The following is a 21,890-nucleotide window of genomic DNA, read 5'->3' as shown; positions in this document are numbered from 1 at the left end:
TATGAAATGGCAAGACACAGGATGTCCAAATCGTCTATTGAAGGGGGGCTAAATTATATCCTTGTGCACTGATCCAGCAAAGGGGGGGGGCTAAATTATATCCTTGTGCACTGATCCAGCAAAGCACTTGGCATTGTGCGTATGTCCCGTAGACTTCAATGGGACCACTCATGTTTTGCAAGTTAAGTATGTGCTTTTAAGTGTTTTACTGAATAAGGATGAGATTATTCTCCAAGTCAAGCATGTGCTTAAGTGCTCGGCAGAATTGAATTAACATCTATGAGTTAGCAGAAGAAAAAGCAAACCTACAAGGTCTGCATACTTGTTGAGAAGGTCCTTTTTGTAAGCTCCAGTCGAGTTTAATGGCTCCAAGATAATGTCATTAGGCAATAAGTGTCAGTAAACTCTTCTGTGCAATATGTTTCGATGGAATTAAAAAAAAAAAAAAATCAGGATGACTTTAGGAGTCATCCTCATTTGGACACAGTTTTATCACCAAGCGTCGTCTTTTTCCATCTTTTTGTCTTTTATGAACTTTCTTGAACTGTCTGTTCTAGACATTCATCTTCGCTCTAGGTTAAGAGGAAAGCTGAATTTCTTCCTTTAAGTTTCTGAGCAGTTCTGTATTTCAATAGAGGTTTCTTGTGTTAGGATGCTGCATTACCTGTTGTCTATATTCCTCTGCCTTGAGAAAGGCTTTCAAGCTGCCCACCCTGAATTGACCTGTGAGGTTATTTCTGTCATCATTTCCCTGTTGCTGTTGGCATCCTTGGCTCACCAATTTTCTTTTTATTTATATATAAAAAAAAATTTCTTTGCTGAACTTTGTATGCTGAAAATTGTTGGAGACGAAAAGTGGGCTACAAATCTGTTTCTTAGATGTGACAGGACATGTTGTAAGGAAATAGCAGTTGGTCTTCCTACCAAACTTAAAAGCATGGTGTAGTCATCTCTGCTCTCTGTTGTCCCAACCAGGAGGCAGAGTACAAATGGATTCTACCCCACTAAGAAGCTAATCTTTTGCTTGGACTTCCAGGACTGACTTAAAATGCTGGCTCTTACAAAAATGCCTTCACAGGTGTTCCTGATCTTTCAGAAAAGTCAGACTCACTTTGAGAGTTACATTTGACAATAAAGGGGAGCAAGTGATACCAACTTGGACGTAATGATGGACTCTGATTAAAGACCCTTCAAAACTGTACAGCTTTTTTTTGGTTAACAATGACAGGGCACACCAGAGACATCCGGGAATGTACAGTAAAAGCGTTGCCTGGCAAGATTAACTGTCACCTGCTCTGATTAATTTTGGGGATAATTGTTCAAAACAGTTGAAAATGGTGTGGAGGGAGGCTCAAATAACAGGTAACTGCATCAGTTGTAAGAGGCAATATGGTAAGGCAATAAACTTCGGATTAAAAGGCAGTTGTGAAAGATTATTAATTGAGTATTTCATCTGAAAGAACTGTTTTCACCCATCTTGGGCTGATGTGTGCGCTTTCTTGTTTCTTGAGCAAGCTCAATGAAACAAATTTAGTCATTTGTTCATAGCAGCCACCGCATAGCTTCCCTTTTCTGGAAACACTCTCCTTTAATATAATCATTATTTCCCCTTGCCCGTTACTCTTCCCAAAGGGTTGCTTTTCACTGCACTCTGTCCTTCACCTCTTCTTGCTACAGCATCTTCTGTGTTAGTGGGGGTGAGTCAGAGAAGTATTGGGGAATCGGATTTAGTATTTGCTTCCCAAATAGTACTGACCTGACAGTAACCATGGACGGGTTGCTTCTTCTTGTACAGTGCTATTAGAATTGTCTTAAGTTTGTAAAGGTGTTTACGTTGATGTGAATAATTTTAACAAAGACTTATGTGAAAAAGTTGTAGAAAATTAGACAAATTATTTTGCTTACTTTTTAATTAATCCTCCTAAAAAATTTTAGGTATCATCCAAAGGTTCTTTATTTGGTTGTTTCTAAAATATGAAATCATAGAATGGTTTGAGTTGGAAGGGACCTTAAAAGTCATCTAGTTTCAGGCCCCCTGCCATGGGCAGGGACACTTTCCACTAGACCAGGTTGCTCCCAGCCCCGTCCAGCCTGGCCTTGAGCACTCCCAGGGATGAGGCATCCACAGCTGCTCTGGGCAACCTGTTCCAGTGTCTCGCCACCCTCACAGGAAAGAATTTCTTCCTTGTATCTAAGGATTCTGTATTCTAAACATGAAGTTAAAATATCGGGTTAAAATATTCCTGGTATAATACACCATATTTCTCTGATAATGCAGCAATACTTTCCTGCAACCTTTCATCTAGCTGTCTCAAGCTGCTTTTAAAGGACAAAACTACGATGCACACGTTAGATGAAGGATAGGTTCTCATGAGTCCCTTGGTCACAGACAGACCATTGTGAAGTAGGAGGAGCACAGCTGATGGCTTCAAAAAGCCTTACTTTTCCACTTAATATCTAAATACTTAATTAGTACTTGGGGTAAGTGGAAACTGTGAAATACCATCTTTTTGTAAACTTTTCTGTGTTGAACTTCAGTTTGAATCCTAACATTAATGGAAGTCTGTGTTGTTTCATGACTACAAGCTGTGAATTTCCAGAGAGTTGGGTTCCTAAATCCAGAAGAAAGCAAATGAAATTAGGTGTTTTTCTAGGACTCCTATGACCTAAGATAATGTATTTTTCTTGTTAGGCAGTTCTGAGTTTGCAAGCTGGTTTCTTTTTGCCCTTTCTGTGCTTGCTTTGTGAGCTTCAGTTTTATGCTTAGACCTTCTTAACCTTCGGTTTTCAAAACAAAATACACGTCTTTGTTATGTGTATGTAAATGTGGTGTATGTGGTTCTGGGCTTTACTGCTATGGCACTGGGTTTTCCTATGTATGCTGTACTCATTGTCACAGAAATTTGAGCCGCTGTGTTTTAATCTTTGATTAACAATTCACAATCAGAATTTGAGTGTATGAATATATTAGGTTGTGTTGAGTTTTATTCTCTTTTACTGTTTTTGTTAGTAAGAAGATTGAAATGAGTCTGATAAATCTAATCTAGAAATAATTATATTTTCAATATAGCAAAAGGGGAATTGCCTGAGCCTTTGATAAGATTCATGGAGGTCTTCAGTAGAACATTATAAGTATTATGATTTATTTCTAAACATGTACAATTGATTCCTAAAAATGCATTCTTCTTATAAGTGGTGTCCAGTGGAGTACGTTAATATATAAAGAAACTAAAGCAATTGGTTTCTAATTAAAGTAATAAAATTAGACAATATTTGGGATGGTAATTATGAATGTATTTAATATTCAGCCCCACAAGGCATGCATCTTATGTGTGGTGAAACCTGCAGGGAACGTGAATCATGTCTTTCTCTTTTGTTAGAGTTTAGTATGCTGTGAGTACCTTGCCTGGAACAGTCAGTCTGAGGATTATCAGTTAATTTTGTACCACCAGACTGCTTTCAAGGCATGAGTTGGGAATTGTTGTTCTCTTCTGTTGAGCTTGGGAGAATTTAGAAAAGAGCATTCTTGCTCCTGTTGCTGTTCATGATACATTATTTTGTGGTAACGTAGTCAACAGCTGCTACAGCGATATACTAAAATTACTTTATTATTAAGAAAAGACTGGTCTGTAAATTAGTCTGCCAAATGTTAGGTGAAGCTTTTATGATTTGCTTTCATGAATACTGTTAGCCACATTGATTTATTTAATTTAATTTTTAAAATCCTTTCACTTATCTGAATCCCCTGGAAGAGTTCTTATTGCCCAGTCCTTTTCACCGTGAGGATGTAAGGTGGACCATGGGTCCCTCTGTCTCAGTACTCTGTTTTCAAAAGCAGCTCTAAGGAGACACTTAGAAGTAGGAATGGAGCACAGGTGTATGGATCTTCAGAACTACATGATTAATTTTTTAGGTTTGTATAAATTTTCATCATAATCCCTTAAGGGATTCTGTACTTGGTCAACATAAAAAAAAAAAAAAAAAAAAAAGACACAAACAAAATCCTGCTTCCATTAACTTAAACTGGGATTCTGCGTACTAGGAGTGATTAGATCATACATGTCTAAGTGTTGCTTTCACAAGAGTTAAAGAAGAATTACAGACGGGGTGACGGAGGCTTTTAGGGATGAAAGGCCAAATGGTTTAAATCAGCATGATTCACTTCAGTGGAGCCCCATGAATTTACAACAGATGAGGATTTGGTCCGGTTTAAATGCTGTTAAGGTCACACGTTCAGCTGGTGACAGAGGTAATAAATGACCCCAGCCCTTGTTGTCACTGAGGTTGCCATATACACAGCAGAAGCAGGCAGCACTTGACTGAAAAGCAGCCAGACTGGAAAAAAAATGCAGGAAGCTTTAGCATAAAAAATAAATTGCTTATGACACTGAAGCAGTGATTCTGGAAGATAAGAGGAATAGACACAGGAGAACCCAGAACAAAGACTTGTAGTTCTGCTGGGGCTGTGCAGTACTGAGACAGTTGTGAAGTGATTGCTTGAAGTGAGCAAGAGGTACACGTTTGTAATACGCTGAAAGACAGATTTCAGAAGGAACACATGAAAGCAGAACTTGAATTCACTACTGACTGTGCAAATCAGCTGGATCATGCTTTAGAGACACTTAAGACACTTTGTGAGCCAGCAGAATGTTTTAAGGAAGTTGTTTGTTCTTGGTTTTGTTGGTATTTTTTGCGTGGGGGAGCGGATGCTTTGTATGTTTGTGGAAGCTGTAGCTGATAATGGTGCTTTGCTTTATGCTACCAACAAGTTTTATGCAGCGAACAGTGCACCATGGGGTCGGAGCTAGGGCCATGTTATTCCTGGTATTTTCCTCATGAGAATACTGGCTGGCTTGTGCAGCAGTGATCTGTTCCACTTGAATTCCAGAGCAAATGGCTGGCAAGGAGTCTCTCCCTCTCTTAATGTCTTGGGTTAATGCAAATGCTGGATCTGTGGTTTTCCAATGTGTAAATAAGTCGGTGCTCTAGTGGGCAGGTTACACCTTTTTTTTTCCTGCATAAAGAAGCAGAGTCCTTGATTCTTTCTAGGTTGTTTTTCCTTCTTGGTTAAAAAAAAATACAGCTGAAAGTAAAATTGCTGTCTAGAAATGAACACATCCCCTATTTATGATTAAATCCTAGTATTTAGCCTGAAGTCCAAACATAGGTATTTTCATTAAAACCTTACTTGAATAAGATTTTCTGCTATCTTGTAAGCATTGTGAAAACGCTACTGTGTGTATCATGAGTGCGGGTGAGAGGAGAGAGAGGTGCAAGGGGAAGAAGGATGCTGTTTGATCCTATTGAATCCTATCTCGTCACCAGACTGCCATCTCTGTCCACCAAAGGTGTCTCGACATCAGTCAATGTCTTTTTGTCCCACTATGGTATAATTTCCATGTGCGGTCAGAGACCTGTATAAGTCCACTTCACTTCTTATAAGTGAATAATTCATGGCTCTCAAACACATTTGGTACGGGTAGTCAAAGGAGTGGATGCCATAACATTTGAATCACAAAGCAAGCATATAGTTTTCAGTACTTCTATTTCCAGGTTATTATTTATAGTTGTAACTGTTTCTAATTAAACTGTAAGTATTGTGAATACCAGAAATGCATTGTACGCTTCTCCAGAATCCAGTTGAGTCACAGAGGTGAGATACAGTTCCTCTTCTTGTTAAAAAACTAACACAACCCACCAAAACCAAGTCACGTGAATGTGACTGCTGCTTCGCTGTGGTATGGTCCTTGCCCTGCTTCCGACCTGTTAGTGTCCGATTGTTGAACAGGTAAAAGTTAGTACTTTATCTCCTTCACACAGTCAATCTTTTGCCAGTAGATGATCTCAGCGATAACTGAAGAGTAACTGGGTGCTGGGTGTATGTAAAGGCTATCAGTAAGAGTGGTTCAGTTCTGTTTGGTATTTCGTATGTTATACCAAAGTGCCTTGAGAGAATCTAATCTGATATTGATGATACAGAAACATTTGAAGTAGGGAATGATTTAAATGTAGGTAGGAGACAATTGTGGCCTCTAGGTTTCTAGAGATCAGTTTTCCTGGTTCTCTTTTAGTAAACCCACAGTTCACATAACACAAGTAGGATGAATTTACATACCCACGGATAATGAATGAAAGAATGAGTCACATGTCACCTGTCTCATTTGCCTTCTGGCTAATCTAAAGTCAAAAGAGGATATATAGATAAGTTCTCTCCAGTTTTCTTCTTTGAATGTTTGTTACACTTCTAATCTCATACCAGCAATGGGAATAGCAGTAATGGACTTAAGAAAGGGTTGTCTTCAACAGGTACAAGACTAGTCAAAATGGGAGATGTGGTTTTGATGCATGTGTGGCTTCAAATTTGTTTATTGGAAATTTATCTGTCTGCTTCCCCTCTTATTTTCTGAAAACACAGGAGCATTTGAAAGTAAAGATAGGCCTGGGCTGCAGAATACAGGAAACTGAAAGAAATTTCATGTCTTGCCTTGGTATACCTCAGGGCTTGGATTCTGTGTTCTGTTTTTCCAGATACATAAAAGCTATTTTGGCCAGTCAGTTTTCAGTACGTAGGGAAAAAGTGTGTGGAGTAGTATGCGTGTGCATGTGTAGACACACGTAATTATTTAAAGGTCTAGCTCTCGATGTTGGGTATTTGTCTTTTATTTATAAAAACTGTTGAGAAAAATTGACTCCAAGCAAGTGTGGACATGGTAGTAGCTTATAAAATTTTGCAGTGAGAATATGGCTGTGGCTGCTGTTGCACAAGATACATTCTTGAGCTCTGTACCACGCTGCAAGGGTTACACGCACAAGGAAAGAAAAGGGAAGAGTGTTATTCACACAAGCAAGTGGAGCTGTTATGTATTGGAAGGAATTCCACGTTTCATTTGCAAAATCAAATTGCTTCAGTATCAACATTCCCACCCTTCTTAGCTAGTACTTTCTATTATACAGGCATTTGCCTTTGCTAGAGTTTTCAGTAAGGCCCTATTAGTCCAGTTACATTATCCCTGGTAACAGCTAAAGCCCTAAGTATTTATGTGCAGGTGTTTCTTTGTTTGCTTTTGTTTTTAATGTAAAACAGTATTTTTTTCTCCTTGTGTACAGAATCGGTCACACATAGTGATCTCTGGGAACTATGCTGATAAAACCAAGTCACAAATGTACTAGAGACACAAATAATATTGCAACAATACTGAAGGCGGTAATGCTTAAATGCTGAGGATAACGTAGTGCTGGAATCTGGTGGAATTTTAATGATTTGGGAGGGGGACACAGGCTTGAATGTTACCTGTTGGGATAAAAGACCGCTCCTTACAGGTGTATCAGCTGTGTTAGGACTTCTGTTGACTCACCAACAATTAAAAATACTTGTTTTCATGTGTTTTGTGGGTGTTTGTAGTATCCTGGGGTAAATTTAATTTCTGTGTAAGTCTGGAGCCAGCTAGTCCATGGCGACTATGTGTATTATGTGGTCCTTGCCGTATGGTAATGCTCACGTGAGGGATAGAGTATGTTTGCAGTTTGAGTCACATGTTAGTCCCGTGTGTTTTGCTATATTATATGGTTTCTGATTCAAAGCATTAAAGAAAATGTATCATCTCCCTTAAACTGTGAGTGCAGCCTAAAAATCATACTGCTGCGGAGGACAGAGGTAGGGAGCAGAGGAGTATTGAGGTTCTGCTGTGATGTAAGGTTGCAGCCTTTCAGCTTTGTGTCACACCATGTCCCAGTTTAAACTTAGATAGCTAATTCAGTTTTCTTCTATGTGTGGAAGATAATGTTTGGTATATCTAGGAGGTACACCTTTAAGGAGAACATCTTTAGGAAAGCTTTGCTTAAAAAGTGTTGAGAAGTAGGTAGTGTTTGTGCTGGCCTACACATGAACAGTTCTCTGTTGAATAAGCATACATTAACTTTTGTACATGTATTGGCTTTTTGCACGTGTACACGTTATCACGGTAATGGTAAAATTGACAAATAATTTCAACTTCTAAATTTTGCCCAAAGGCAATGAGAAATGTAAAAGGTGAAAGACAAAGTAGATCTGCGGCTCCATCTACTGGAGTTCCAAACCTCCGTCGAGACTTGCTCCTCGTTGAACGAGCTGTGCTCCAGCGTGCTTCTGTGAGTAACTGCTTGGCAGAAGCTGACATAAAAAAATACTGGGGTTGTTTTTTCAGCTGGTGGACTGGTGGAACAGATTTCTCTGGAGACAGTGGTGTGATAGCTTGGCAGTTTTACCTGTTATAACGCTTGTGGAGTTTTTCCCACTGTCACATTGACTGTCTGCAAGTTGAGCAGTTTGTTTCTTTTGACAAGATACAGTAATATATAACATCAGAGATGCTTGTATAATTCTTATCCTGTACACTTACACATTTTATGCTCATACAAGTGCTGTAGGCAAGGTTAGGGCCTAATATTGTATAGTTGGATGATTCCTCCAACGATCTCCTGTGTGGAAAGAATAAGCCCCAAATATAAAAAACACAGCCTTTTTTGTTTTCTCTGGAAATTAAATACATGACTTTAAGATATTTTTGAGATTAATTTGCATTTTGCAACATCTTGGTGCAGATCATTGTGAAACTATTTCAATTTGATTAACTACTTAAGTTGCTTCCAAGAGGGAAAATATTTTGGTTGCAATTTGTCCATTTCTCTTTTTGCATTGGTTTTCAGCACAGGAGTTCAGAAACTGTGATCTGCAGCCAGGCTCTTGAAGAAGAGCAGGTCCTGAAATAATCCACTATTACTCTGGCTGCAATTAAATCTTTTTGAAATTGCTTACTTATTTTCCTTCAGTATATCAAGCTTTGTCTTGCATAATACCAGATGCAAAAATGTGCGTCAAAAATCCATTCCCTGAAAAGCAAAATTTGCATGTCTGTGTACTGCAGCACTGAGTAAACACTTCAGTTTCAGCAACAACTGGATTTTAGAACTAAAAAGTACTACAAAGTGATGGTTTGTGTATATGAGCAGGATTCAGACCTCTGTACAGAACACTGTGTAGACTATTTTTTGTGCTGTTCACATATGATAATGATGCAAAATATGTTTTGTCCTAAACAAGGAGCCAGATCTAATTGAAAGCCTGCCTAGACTGTCACTTTTCCTTGATCTTTCTTGTTTACTTGACTTCTTGTTAGTATTCTAACCCCCCAGTAACATTTTAAGATACATGGGGCTTTGTATTAGCTTTTATACTGACTACATAGTATCAGAATTGTTGTCCAGTTCAAATTTGAGAGTCCTCTGGAACAGCATAGTACCATTGCAAAGTTGTCTTTCTCTGCTGTTTTCTTTTTCCTCTGTTGCAGCTTTTATGAATGATGCTAGTAGGGATGGAGAAGTTACATAGAGAAAATTGGTGGGTTTGTAAAGAATATGTAGCATGAGTGAATCTCACTCTGTAAGGGTTACGTCTGTAAAGTGGTAAGCACAAGCAGTTACGTTAAATGTGGAGACTGAAATGCAACACATCCTGTTTTGCTTAGAACAGACATGACAGTTTACGACTCCTGCAGTAAGTGAAAAAACAACTGGAAGATCCTGTTTGATTAATATGTGAGAGTATTAATATCTGGAAATATGTATTATTTTTTCCTGTGTTGCAGGTAGAATGGTCACTTTAACTCCATGCTAAACTTTGGCACTTTCACACTGCAAGATGTGTGTGTTTATTTTCATATATATATATATATATATATATATATATATATACATATGTATATATATACATGGTATATGCAAATAATATTAAAATATTAATAAAATATTCAAATTATTTAAACTGTATATGCACATAAGCATTCATATATGCATATATATGTGTATGTATGCATGGATTTGTGTGTTTGAAGAAATATCCTCTGATAGCTTTTGTAGACCTAGAAAGAACAGTGCATTATAATTAGGTCATATTTTACAGGTGAGGATTTCTGCAACTTATACAATAAGGGAAATGTTGACAGTTTATTTGTGCTCTTCCTTCAAGAGGCAAGGAAGGAAGAATATCTGAATAAATGCTGTTTTGTTATCTGCAGTTAGAGGCAACATATTCTATTAAAAATTGTTGCTACCTGGAAAGCTAAGGCTGTGTACATTCATGGATTGGTTATTAGGAATAATCTCTATTGTTATTTAGACACAGCTTTTGTATTTCCAGTGAAAGTTACCATATGTGCTTTTTGCTCAGTTTTCTGCTTCTTTCTGCTCTCAACTCACAGAATTTTGTGATGATAGACCAGGATGGTTTGTTCTCCAGTGAAAGGACAATTAAGGTGTGGGCAGGAGAGAGACTGATGGAAGCAAATGTTTTGTCTGAGCGTAAAGTGCCTGTAGTGGTTTAATATACGTTAACAATACTTTGCTCGTCTGCTGCAGCTGTAAAACTGCATTTTAAAGTCTTTTTTCAGCAATTACTAGGTCTCTTTAAAATACAATGAAACCCCCTCAAAATCTGTAAATAATCTTGTGTTGTGTGTGATGTGCAGATCCATACATATCAGTGTGCCTGCACGGTACACGTCGACAAAAGCACAAGAAACACAGCAGAGTAGGTCTGGCAGTGGTTAAAGAACCGAGAAGGGTTTTGTACAGGGAGGTTGGAGGGAGTTGCATGTGGCTTTCCAAAGTCCATTTTCAGTAGGCTGGGTTGTGGACAGATGAACAAGCTGGTGTAACGTAAGCCCCTGTGTGGGTTCACAGGGTCTCAGCTTCTTTGTGCTGTTGCCTCTGCTTTTGCTCTTACCGTGGTTGAAATGCAAACTACCTGACGTTTCAGTGGAATGGAACAACCAGTTGTGCATCCCTTCATTTGGCGGGTGTAAAGTTATTCTGATAACCTGTGTGTGTGCCTGGACCGTCAGTTTGGGTTTGGGTTGCAGGACCTGGGTATTGTCTAGGGTTTTAGCTTGTCATCAGAGATCACCAATGACTTCTAGGAACTGGTGGCCATTCCCAAGCTGTTTCTCTCATCTTAAACTACAAAATTGCTTATTGATTCCTGGTGCCTGTGAATACTGGGGCTGCTTGGCAGTGTGTGTTCAGACTGGAGCTGTACTAGCTTTTTAAAAAAGCATGTTAACAATGCATAAAGCACAATCCAGTGTCTAGTCAGGAGTAGTGTCTGAACTTGGTTGTTACCCTTTCTTTCACAGTAATATAACATATATGTAGTTTTATTACTCCTTAAATATTGTTCCTGTTTTTATTTATATATATATATATATATTTATATATGTTGTTTATATATATATACCCACTGTTATAAATACATATATTCTTCACGGATATCTGTTGTGGCCATGTAACGTGTATTAAATTGCACATTAGATGAATGAATTTGGTTTTGCACTTGACATACAAGCGTTGTTTAGATAAATGACCTGATTTTTATTCCTATGTGGTGAACGCTTGCAGCTCATGGAGTTGTACTTGGGCATTATACCTATAGACTCTCTTGTGGTATATGTTCTTGTGATTATATATCATGTTTTTATTGCTCCCTCAATGGTCCTGTCTCTTACAGCAGTAGTTTATTATCACAAGAACAAAAAGGAGATAGAACTGGTATATATTTCATAATGATTGATTTTCCTCTGCAACATCTGCTGTGCTGATTAAAATAAGCTTTTATTGCTTAAATATTTATAAAAAAATGCAGAGTGTCTGTGTATGAAACCACTATTTTCAAAAAACTGCAAAAATAACTAGTTGTAAGCAAGTAGGCTACAAGAGGATTTCAGAGAAGTTCAAAGGAAACAGTAAGTTCAAATCTAAACGCATGATCCCATATTTTGACAGTAAATTTCTAGAACTTACAGTTCCTTAGGAGGAATTTTTAGCGGTACATATAGCTTGACTGCAATGCCAGCATTTTTTCTGCCATAAGGTGGTGCATACATCCTTTAGCAGGAGCAAATAAAGGAATTTAAAATCCAACTGAAAGTTCAGTTGAAGGTTGGAAAATTTAAATCCTCTTCTCTCTTGCAAAAATCTGAGTATTTAGGAACACAAAATAATGTATTGTTCTACTCGGATCATAAAAAAATGAAGTCTCTTCTAATAAGAGAGCTTACAGTTTATAAGGCTTGTTCCAAGAACTTACAAACCCAAGGACATTTGGGTGATATATTTGTGTGTCTTTTGGCACGTAGATTTTATACTGTTACCCAGTGTGATCTGTATTGTATAATATATCATATATAATACTGTGTCTCATCTATAGAATGTTTGAGCCATATCTTTGCTCAGCTGCTGGGTTTTCAGTGCTACCTATTGAACATCACTTTCAAATTCTAGAAGTCTTCAGTAATGCATATGCAACAACTTGCAGCTGTACATAAAATTGATGTTGACATCTCGTGTATTTAGGCTGACTTAAAGCCTGTTCAAGTGGACTTTGAGGCTGAATAATTTCTCTCTCTCTTTACCCCCCTCCCTGATTAGTTCATTGACTGCGAGGAGCCACGGACGCTTTGTGACCTGATGGGGGACTCGGGATCCAGACGATCGACTCTAGTGTCTCGGTTGCCAATATTCAGGAGAAGTATTAGCCGGAGACATGACTCCCTGCCTTCATCACCTTCTTCTGCTAATGCCATTGGTATCCATACCTCCTCTCCATCCAGCACTAATTCCAGCTCAGGGAGCACAGGCAAGCGCCGGAGTATTTTCCGCACTCCTTCCATTAGCTTCCATAACAAGAAGGGGAGTGAGCAGAAGCCTGACTCGGCTAGTCAAAATGTGAACATCTCAAATGGTGCTCAGTCCTCTCTCAGCACTTTTCAAAAACTGAGTTTAGAGGAACACATTAAAAGCAGAGGAAGGCATTCGGTTGGCTTTGGCAGCTCACGTAGCAAGAAGATAACAAGGTCTTTGACAGATGATTTTGAAAAGGGAAAGGAGCCCTCAGCTAATAAGAATGTCTTTATAAATTGCATAAGCTCTGGGAAGAACGAGGGTGATGACTCAGGCTTTGCAGAGGAGCAGAGCCGTTACTCTGTCAAACAGTCCACGCGAAAACTTCTCCCTAAATCTTTTTCATCGCACTACAGATTTTCCAAACCAGTTCCGGAGAGTCAATCGGTTTCCTCTGTGCAGCCGTCAAGGTGCTTGTTGGAAGTTAAATCATATGTGGAAAGTGAACCTGTGATTGCCAAGTCCACTCCTCCGTGTTCGGCTGAGACAACAGAGTGCATGGGAAGCTCCTTGCAGTCCCCGTTGCTCTCGGCTGACCTCACGGCTGCCCAGACCCCTTCTGACTTCGTTGCCCTGACGGAAGATTCCGTTTCAGAGGTTGATGCTCTGCCCAGCAGCGGGACTGGGGCGCTGCTCACAGAGGATTATGGCCACCATGTCTCTACCTCTCAGATCATCTTTAATCCTGCTGCTGCTCCTGCGAGGGAAATGGATATTGTGGATGGCCATTCTGCTGATGCATCTCCTGTGAGTCACGCAAGCTTGTGTAGTGTTGAATCAAATACCTTATTCAAAACCTCAGCTGCTAATCAAACAAAAGTATTGTTGCAAGCTAATGAACTACACATTAATGATGCCAGGCACACAGGAGAAATGAACTCAGCAAATGCACATTTAGAAACCTTTGTGTTACAGCATAGAGAAGATCGAGCGATGCTCTCTCCAAAGGCACAGGCGTTGAGCAGGGACAGAGGTGAAAGCACGCCATCCAAACACACAAGGGACACAGTTCCTGTAATGGAGTCTAGGATTGTTCTGTGTTCTGAACCACAGTCGTTTAAAACACAACAGGATTACGAAACAAACTGTTCTAAAGGTATGTCTTGTGGTCTTTTCGTTGCTGGGTTTGGAGGGCTTTTCTTTGCCTCAGTTCTTACGTAAAAAATTGTTTAGTCATAAAGTGTGCTTGTGGAGTTCCAAGTGCTAGCTAGGAAGTTCAAAAGTTATGAAGTGTGTCCTCCTCCCAAAATTGGAGGAATTAAATAAAGAGTCTATGATTTGTTCAGTTTGTGTTTTACGGTTTGCTAACACCTGTCAGTGCTGTTTGTAGCCATGCTTTCCTGTGGTAGAAAATGAACTAAGAAAGAGAGTGTTGATTCTTGCCTCTTGCTGAAGCTGGAATTTCTTGAGGCGTGCCTGATTTGAACTTGAGCCACAGAGCTGCATTATTTGAGATGGAAACATCGCCACAGAAATAAACCTCCTTTTAGTCTGGTTATGGAAAATAACACAGTTTGCCTTACATTCATCTGGGCTTTGAAATTTCCCAAATATTGCTTGCTGTGTGCAACTGGTGTTACAGAGTAGCTTGGAGTGGATGTTTCTGTGGCAGAGTATGAGAGATCCTGTTTCTGCTTCCATCTGAAATAACATCGTGCATGGCCTCATAATGTAATCTATGAAACAGAGAGTGTTAATTACCATCTAGATTTCACACTGGATTTTTAGCTTATGAAAAGGAATTGGGAAATATTAACCAGATTCAGTGGAAAGGCTGTGCCTAGAAATCCCAGTCTGTAGAGATGCGTATGAATAAAGGCACCAGGCCCTTGAGTGAAGGACACCTGTCAGAAGACATTTATTTCTGACAGTTTATTTTCTCAAACCAACGTGAAGGCTGGTGCTTTCTTGCGTAATCCTGAGGCTATATCTGGTGGGCCAAAATTTGTGAGAGTTAACAAGACTGCATTTGTAGTGTTTGTATTAGAAGATGAATGAGTGTAAACTCATATGAATTCATACCCATCTTTTGGCTTGGATATTTATCTAGGTATGTAAGTTCTAAGCAATCAAAAGCAATCTTGCTTTTTGAATTATTTGTCAATGTAAGTCTTGGTTGGATATCTTGTACATAAATGGAAATATAAAGTCCAATTAAACCACTAAATTACCTTTCACCAGAAGGGACCTCTTTCCCTCAGAACCTTAGTCAATTGGGAGAAAAAATATTTCTGTTTGTGTGTTACCAGTCCTGAGCACTCGGTTGGTCTTCCTTGCAACATTGGCTCATCTGTGAATGAGCTCATCTTTTGAATCTGACTTACTAGGGTGTACTGCAGAACAGCAAGTGAGCAGCTTGGAGTGATGTTGAGAAATACACAGTGTGTTTGAAACTCATGCATCAGGAGTTGTATATTTAATCTGTATTTCTGGAAGAGAGCAAACTGGATTTGAAATCGTGGTAGGGTGATTTTTGTAAGTGGGGTTCCTGTTCACAGGAACATTAGAGCGAATGCTGCACTATATAAAAGCTGATGATTAATTGTTAGGGTTTTATAGTGCTGTTCAAAATGTGTATTTATTGGTTTTTGACTTGTGTGGTGAAGAATGTATTTTAAATTAGGAACTGGCCAAGCATACAAAGGGACTATTGAAAAAAGATACAAAATCCTGCCATATGAAATGAAACAAATATAGAAGAAATAAGGTATGGTTATATGTAGTTATATATGTTACAAACTGACTGGTTTGAACATTTCATTTTGCTAAAACAGTATTGAAAACCAGATGTGAATGCAAAATATTTCTGTGCATTTTCTTTGGTAATAGATATTTCCTCTTCTGTAGCTGGTCTCGTAGCTGATATCATTATAGATAGCATCGTGAACATGACATTAATGTAAGAGCAGGTTTGATGTGCCGTAAATTTCTTAGTATACCTTTATATATTTTTGTGTGATATGTATTTTTTTGAAAAGCCTTAGAGAAAATGTCTGTTCTCTCACAAAAGGCAAAAGAAGATAAGATTTTCTGTTACATTTATTTTGCTATTATACTTTTCTCTTTCCCCATCTCTAAATTTTCCCAAACACCTCAAAACGTAATTTTTCCTCCTCTTTTCTGATGTGTTATTGTTTAACTGGTGTTGGGGACGGGGATTCAGCCTGCTGGCTGTAGGCTGGGTTTGGAGGGTGCTGATGCAGAGCTGAGCTAGAAAGGCCAAACAGAAACAAACCAGGATGCATCCCTGTCCTGTGCAGCGATGACAAAGCTGTGACCTGGCCCTACAAAACCTTGACTTTCCTCGGGGTGCAAGGTAAGGCAGGTTGGGTTTTGGCTCCAGTGGACCAGCAATAGCTTCTCTAGTGGATTTTGCTGGACAGTAGTTTGGAAGTGTCCTAGAACGAGTGGAGAGAGGAAAGGATGAAGCAAAGGGCCTTCTGGATTCTGTGAGGAGCTGTGGACTGGGCTGTAGTATGTGGAGTGTCCTAGTCATGGGGGGCTGAACAGCAAACTGGTGGCCCAGCTGACACTTTTATCTAGGTAAAAAGGATCTGCTTTCTATGGAACATCTCTTACATGAATGCCTTTCAATGTAAGCATCTCAAGAAAAGCACCGTTCTAATTAAGAAAATATTTGTAGAGAGTAATTCTTTTGTGATTGCTGATTGTTTCTCTATTTGTAGTTGATCTTGCCAATAGCCTCAGTCCGTACCGAGAAGGCAGATTTGTTGAGAAACGACTGAGGTCCTCTTCAGAAGGTACTGCTGGGGGCAGTCGGCTGATCATAAAACCAAAGGATGGAAATACAGAAGAGCTTAACAGCTTACGGAAGCAGAGAGCAAGCTCATCCTCTTCAAAGATGAACAGCATGGTGAGTTTTTTTGTTTTTCTGTCATCGGTGTAACTGTAATGAGAAGCAGCAACTTTACTAATAATGGGTGGTAATAAAGGTGGGGGGGAAGCCGTCTCAGGCTTCCAAAATGTGATCCAAGCTCAGCTATAGATACTAAAAGTACTTTTTTCAGGGCGTGACATTGTGAAAAGGTTTACATACTTTCTGTGTGGAGATTCTTGTCATGCTTTGCTAATTTGCCTGGGAGAGAAATACTGGGAGAGGGAACTGTGGCAAAACTCACCATGACTATTTCTGAGGTTAAATACAGCGGGCTATTCTGGGTCAACGTTTTATTGTTACTGTGTTACTTAGTTCATGGACTCATGTCTGGTCTGAACGATGAGAGATTCAAATCAGAAGTGGGATAGAAGTGGTCTGTAAGGAGGCTCCTTTGAGAGGTCCCAGTGGCCCCTTTAGAAACAAGTGACAAGTCTGAATGCTTTCACTCCGAGCACAAGGTAAGGAGGAGAGGAAAGGATCTCTTCTCAGAACCCTTGAGGGACTGGAAGAGCTAAGACAGAGCAGGTAACTGCAGGAGAGTACTTTTGAAACCTCTTTGAGTAGAACAAAAGTAGAAGGAAGGGACTGACAACTTTGTGCTTTCCTATAGCCAGAATAAACATTTTAAGATGAGTGTAACTTATGCATGTGCTCTCTAGTGAGAGGAATAAAGATGCTAAGATTGAAAATCTACAGCAATGGCATCCACTCTTTAGTTTATGGGAATCACTAAAACAAGTTTTATGGCCATTATTAGTTTGAAATATTTTATTCAACAGGCTAGCTGAAAAAAGGAGGATTCATTTTGTACTCTCATCTGAACACTGCTTTCCATAGAAAAGAAAAAGCTCCAAGTTTGTTCTCCCTGCCTAGAGATGCTAAACAGATGTATAAATAAAGGGGCTTTTTCTTTTTAGGTTTATGTGATAGCCATTATGTTACTACGTTGCAGGACCAAACACATCCGTGAGAGACTCTGATGCCTTTTATAAGAGACAACTTTTGCAGTTTTTCAGAGATGTGAAACTGACTGGTACAAACTGACTTTAGATTTTGAGTTATGTGCTTTTTTGATGTAGTTTTACAGGCTAATACCAAAATTCAACAATTCACATCATTACTTAGATAACTTTTATGACAGTATGCTGCTTTGGGTGCCACTACACATTCTCTCATCCAAGAAGCCAAGGCTAAAATTGTCTTCCTCTGTGAGATTCACCCATAGCAGTTCCTGGCTGGTCATATAAAAATAGGTCCCCAGAGAAGGATCTGATCTAGTGTGAAATCCTCTTACAGAAACTGTGGCAGGAAATTGGGGGTTGGGGGTTCCCAAGAGGATGTGAAATCTGTCTTTTGTTGTGGTGGCTCTCGCCCACGTGTCTGAATGTATCATCCAATGTTCCTTTGAGGCTGGGCTCTCAAGTGATACTGCGGATGGCAGGGGAAATCCACATCAGTACCAAGCACATTTGTACTGTGTGTGGCCGATGCATAATTTTCCAGTGTACCGGTGTCCTGAAGCAATGGTCACTAAACCCACTCAACTACAATGGAGCCACTTGATGTCTTTAACAGAAACACTTGCCCCTATACTTACTTTGTGTAACCTGGGCAGATTGGATTACCTCCACTTCAATGACAGGATTATTCCCTTAGCAGTATCAGATTGTGCGGTTTTATCAGTATTCACTGGTTCATTTTACACTCTCAGAAAAGGGTGAGAGGCAAATTAATTTTAGGAAGAAGAAGATCTTACACATCTTTGTAGTTTCTAGATTGTTGCCAATTTGTCAGATGAGATGAAGTAGTACAGTAATGCAAAATTTATTTCAACAATGAAACCTTGATTTTGAAAAGTGTTTTTATCCACTGGATTATTACACCCAGAGACACAGCATAGAAATGAAGAGGTAGAATTGTTACGTAGTAGAAGAAACCTTTGTGCTAGTGAAGTGTATAGTTATAGTGTGTTTCTCTGTTTTTGCAGGAAGTTCGCATCCAAGTATCAGTGAATAACATCTTACTTCTCAAAGACAGAACGGACATGATGACATTTTAAAGATGCTGTTTCATGTAGGCATACAGACAGAGATGGTTATGCAGATGTAGTGCCTGCTGTAAAAAGCTGGTTAACCCCTGGCTCAAGCCTGTAAACCTGATTCGGGTTATTAGACCCAAGCTATTACGCAGAGCTCTCCGCTCATTTAAATACGAGGCCAGACCGATGCCATAGCACCTCATTCCATTTAGCCCTGTATTAATGAATGTGACAACACAGAAACAGCAGGAAGTAAGCAAGGTGTGTATGGGGGGTTAGGTGTTAAGTCTCTTATTGATGTTTTGTGTATGAAATCCACATGGGTTTTTTCCACTTCCATTAACAAGACTGTCTGCAAATTCACAAGCGTTTGCTCGTGCTTACTTATGGGTCAGTCACAGGCAGTCACAGACCACGAACTTTTACATGAAGACTATTGTGTGTGCTCATGAGTGAAAGCTAAATTATTGCTGCTTTCCCCCCAATACATACGAGTATCATCCTCATATGTTAAGAAAAATACTAGATGAAAGCTCTTTTAGGAAAAAGTGATGTTTAAGAACAAGTAAAACAAACCCCCAAACCACCACCACCTCACACACACACCACCCCTCGCCAGCTCCTGCCCTGCCCCACACATCCAGAAGTCAGAGTTCCCTGGATGGAAAAGTATTTAAACCCTGAAGAAATGGAATGTTCTTAAATATAAATATCTGACCAGTAAAAAAGGCCCTTCAAAATGTTGTACACAAACAATTAATGTTTAACACCGCACTAGCAGATTGTTACCGGTGAATGACCCTAATGAAGAACAGAGAGTGGTGGTAGCTGCTGATGCCAGTTTTCTGGCATCGTCCAGACATCGTGTTACGCTGAAGAAGCTTTGTGGTGTGGAAGTTCCCTTCCCTCACAAACTGAAAGAAGTCTTTCAAGATGCTCTTGGCTTTCTTTTTCGTGTTAGCAGACAGTGTCGGTGGCTTCTGCTGAGGGGCTGGCAGGAGTGAGGAGCCAGAAGAACCAAGGGGGTGCTAGATTTTCACAGGAGATAAGAGGAAGAAGCAGCAAATATTAGTGTCCGAGAAAGTGTTCTTTATCCTAAACAACTTGCTCAGCAGAGTATCTTGCATGATTGGCAGTGCTGTTTTTGAGGATGATACGTGCATCTTCTACATACTGAGAATATGTGTCAAACCTACAAAGATGGTCACTACCTCCTCCAAGAGTGGCATTAACTCACTTGGGAGATGCTAATAGTAATTTATAAACTGGGCAGGAGCAATGCTGCTCAAAAATAAGATTTAGGGTAAGAAAAAAATCTTTCAAAATAGCTGTGCAAACGTGCCGGTTTCGTGGTGATGTAAATAATGAACTGAAACAGACGCTTGAGATGAACTGCGTAGGTTACTAATGACGTGTGGGTTTCATCAGAATTCTTTCAAAGCCATCATTCCTGCAGTGACCGATCTCTGCCACCAGATGGCACCAGTTCACTAAAAGTGGTCTTGGACTCGTGCATAGTTACACGAAACGCGCAAACTACAATTCGGGACACGTTTTTGGAACAGTTCAATGTTGATTAGTCTCTGCAGTAGGATAGACTCTTTTCAAATGAACATGGCTGATACTGATGCATTTTAAAGAGATTCATTTTGCTATAGAAACTCTGGTCATTCAAATCTTCCGACTGTGAGGTCCTCAATTAGATCTTTTAATATTGAGATGTAGCACCTAGGCTAGTTATTTATGTCTCAGAAGACTGATAGAGGCTATCGCTGACCTTTCTCTGGTCTCCAGCTAGGTGGTGGTTCTTTTCCAATGTGTGAGAGAGGCAAAAAAAAAAAAAAAAAGGGAAGAAAAATGCAAAGCAGCAGTATAAAAGACCTGAATGGCCTGAAATATGCAGCCCTGCAAGACCAATGAAAAGGACATAAGCCTGGGTAGTTGAAATGTAGGAGAAATAACCATGTCGTGGAAAAAAAAAAAATAGGATCAGGCCCCCAAATAACTTTTAAGTAAGTTCTTAAAGAGGATTAGTAGACAGAACAGCAGGAAAGAAAGAGTTGATGTGCTAAGGTACTTAGAATTAAGAGGTGAAATTGAGGTGTGTGTGAGCAACAAAATTATCCATCACTTCTCGTAGTAGTGGCTAATATGGAAAGATGACTATGCTAAGTATCTCCTTTACCAGTACTATAGAGGAAATGTTTAAGAAAAAAGCAGTGCTGATAGATATTTTGAAATCCTAACAAATTACATTCAGTCATTAAAACCAGATAGTCATAACGGATGATGTGAATGAAAGTAGCTATATGTTACTACAAGTGAAAAAAAGAGCATTCAGAGGATTGGATCTCCTGGACCACACTACCCAACTTCAGGCTGTGAGCTGCACTGTGCTGTATGCATCCATGGGTTTTTACTCTGTCAAGAAATACGACTGCACACACGTGGTAGAGCAAGACTGCCCACTTATATTTGCCTCTCACAGACCTGCCTTTCTGCCTCTCTGAGACTGTTTACAAAGAAAATAATTGTCTGTCTTTGTGACTGCTCCCATGCCCATACCTGAGTATCAGCGTGTGCTATATAACTAAAAGAAACCCTGTTTTTCAGCTTTTTCCTGTCTCAGTGGGTGAACATTGTCACTGTCTTTTGTGTTCTTCAGGACCACATTTCTCTGGGTACTCTCTTGAGCACAGGTTTTTCTTCAGTTTCTCATACTTGAATCTTTTCTAAGTATTATCTGGTTTTTGTTTGGTAAATTCAGCTACAAGTTTTCATCCTTGCAGGTAAAACCTTGTAGGTAAAAAATTTTATGCTTGCCCTTAGTGCTGCATTGCTGTCTCCTATTGCCTAGAGCACGGCAGCTTTGCCTAATTCTGTCAGTCCAATTAGAGCTGCACAACTTATTTTTCCAGATCGTTGCTTTGACTGTGACATTTCTTTCTTTGTATCTTTCTCATGGTTCCAATATATTAGATAAAACTGCTTGTTGCCACTTAAAGGACTTCATGGCCTAAGATCATCCCAGCTTTTTTCCCGTCAGCTTTAACAGTGATACAAGTATTCATTGCCCACTTGTCAAACTGTCAAATAGTTGCATTTATTTTTTTTCCCCCACACTGCTTATCATGCACTGGAGTAACTGCAGTTACCACAAAGCTTCATTTCCTTTCTCAATTTTAATTTAATTTTTAGCCTTTCCTACAGGTGACAACGCGATACTGAACTAAGATAATTTTT

The 21,890-nt window shown here is 39.4% G+C and overlaps 1 protein-coding gene across 5 annotated transcripts in view; it reads left to right on the top strand.

Annotated features, from left to right (window-relative positions):
* Positions 1-21,890, top strand: part of CCSER1 (coiled-coil serine rich protein 1) — a 712,966-nt gene that overhangs the window by 61,270 nt on the left and 629,806 nt on the right. For all 5 annotated transcript variants that reach the window (XM_055795209.1, XM_055795210.1, XM_055795212.1 and 2 more), the window contains exons 2-3: positions 12,460-13,807; positions 16,398-16,585. In XM_055795209.1, the coding sequence (XP_055651184.1) occupies positions 12,499-13,807; positions 16,398-16,585 (1,497 nt within the window). In that variant the 5' untranslated portion in view covers positions 12,460-12,498. The remainder of the gene's footprint in view (positions 1-12,459; positions 13,808-16,397; positions 16,586-21,890) is intronic.

Source organism: Falco peregrinus, chromosome 2 (genome assembly GCF_023634155.1).
Source record: "Falco peregrinus isolate bFalPer1 chromosome 2, bFalPer1.pri, whole genome shotgun sequence".
Taxonomy (NCBI): Eukaryota; Metazoa; Chordata; class Aves; order Falconiformes; family Falconidae; genus Falco; species Falco peregrinus.
Note: the sequence above shows the minus strand (reverse complement) of the source record. Positions and strands in the feature narration are given on the sequence as shown.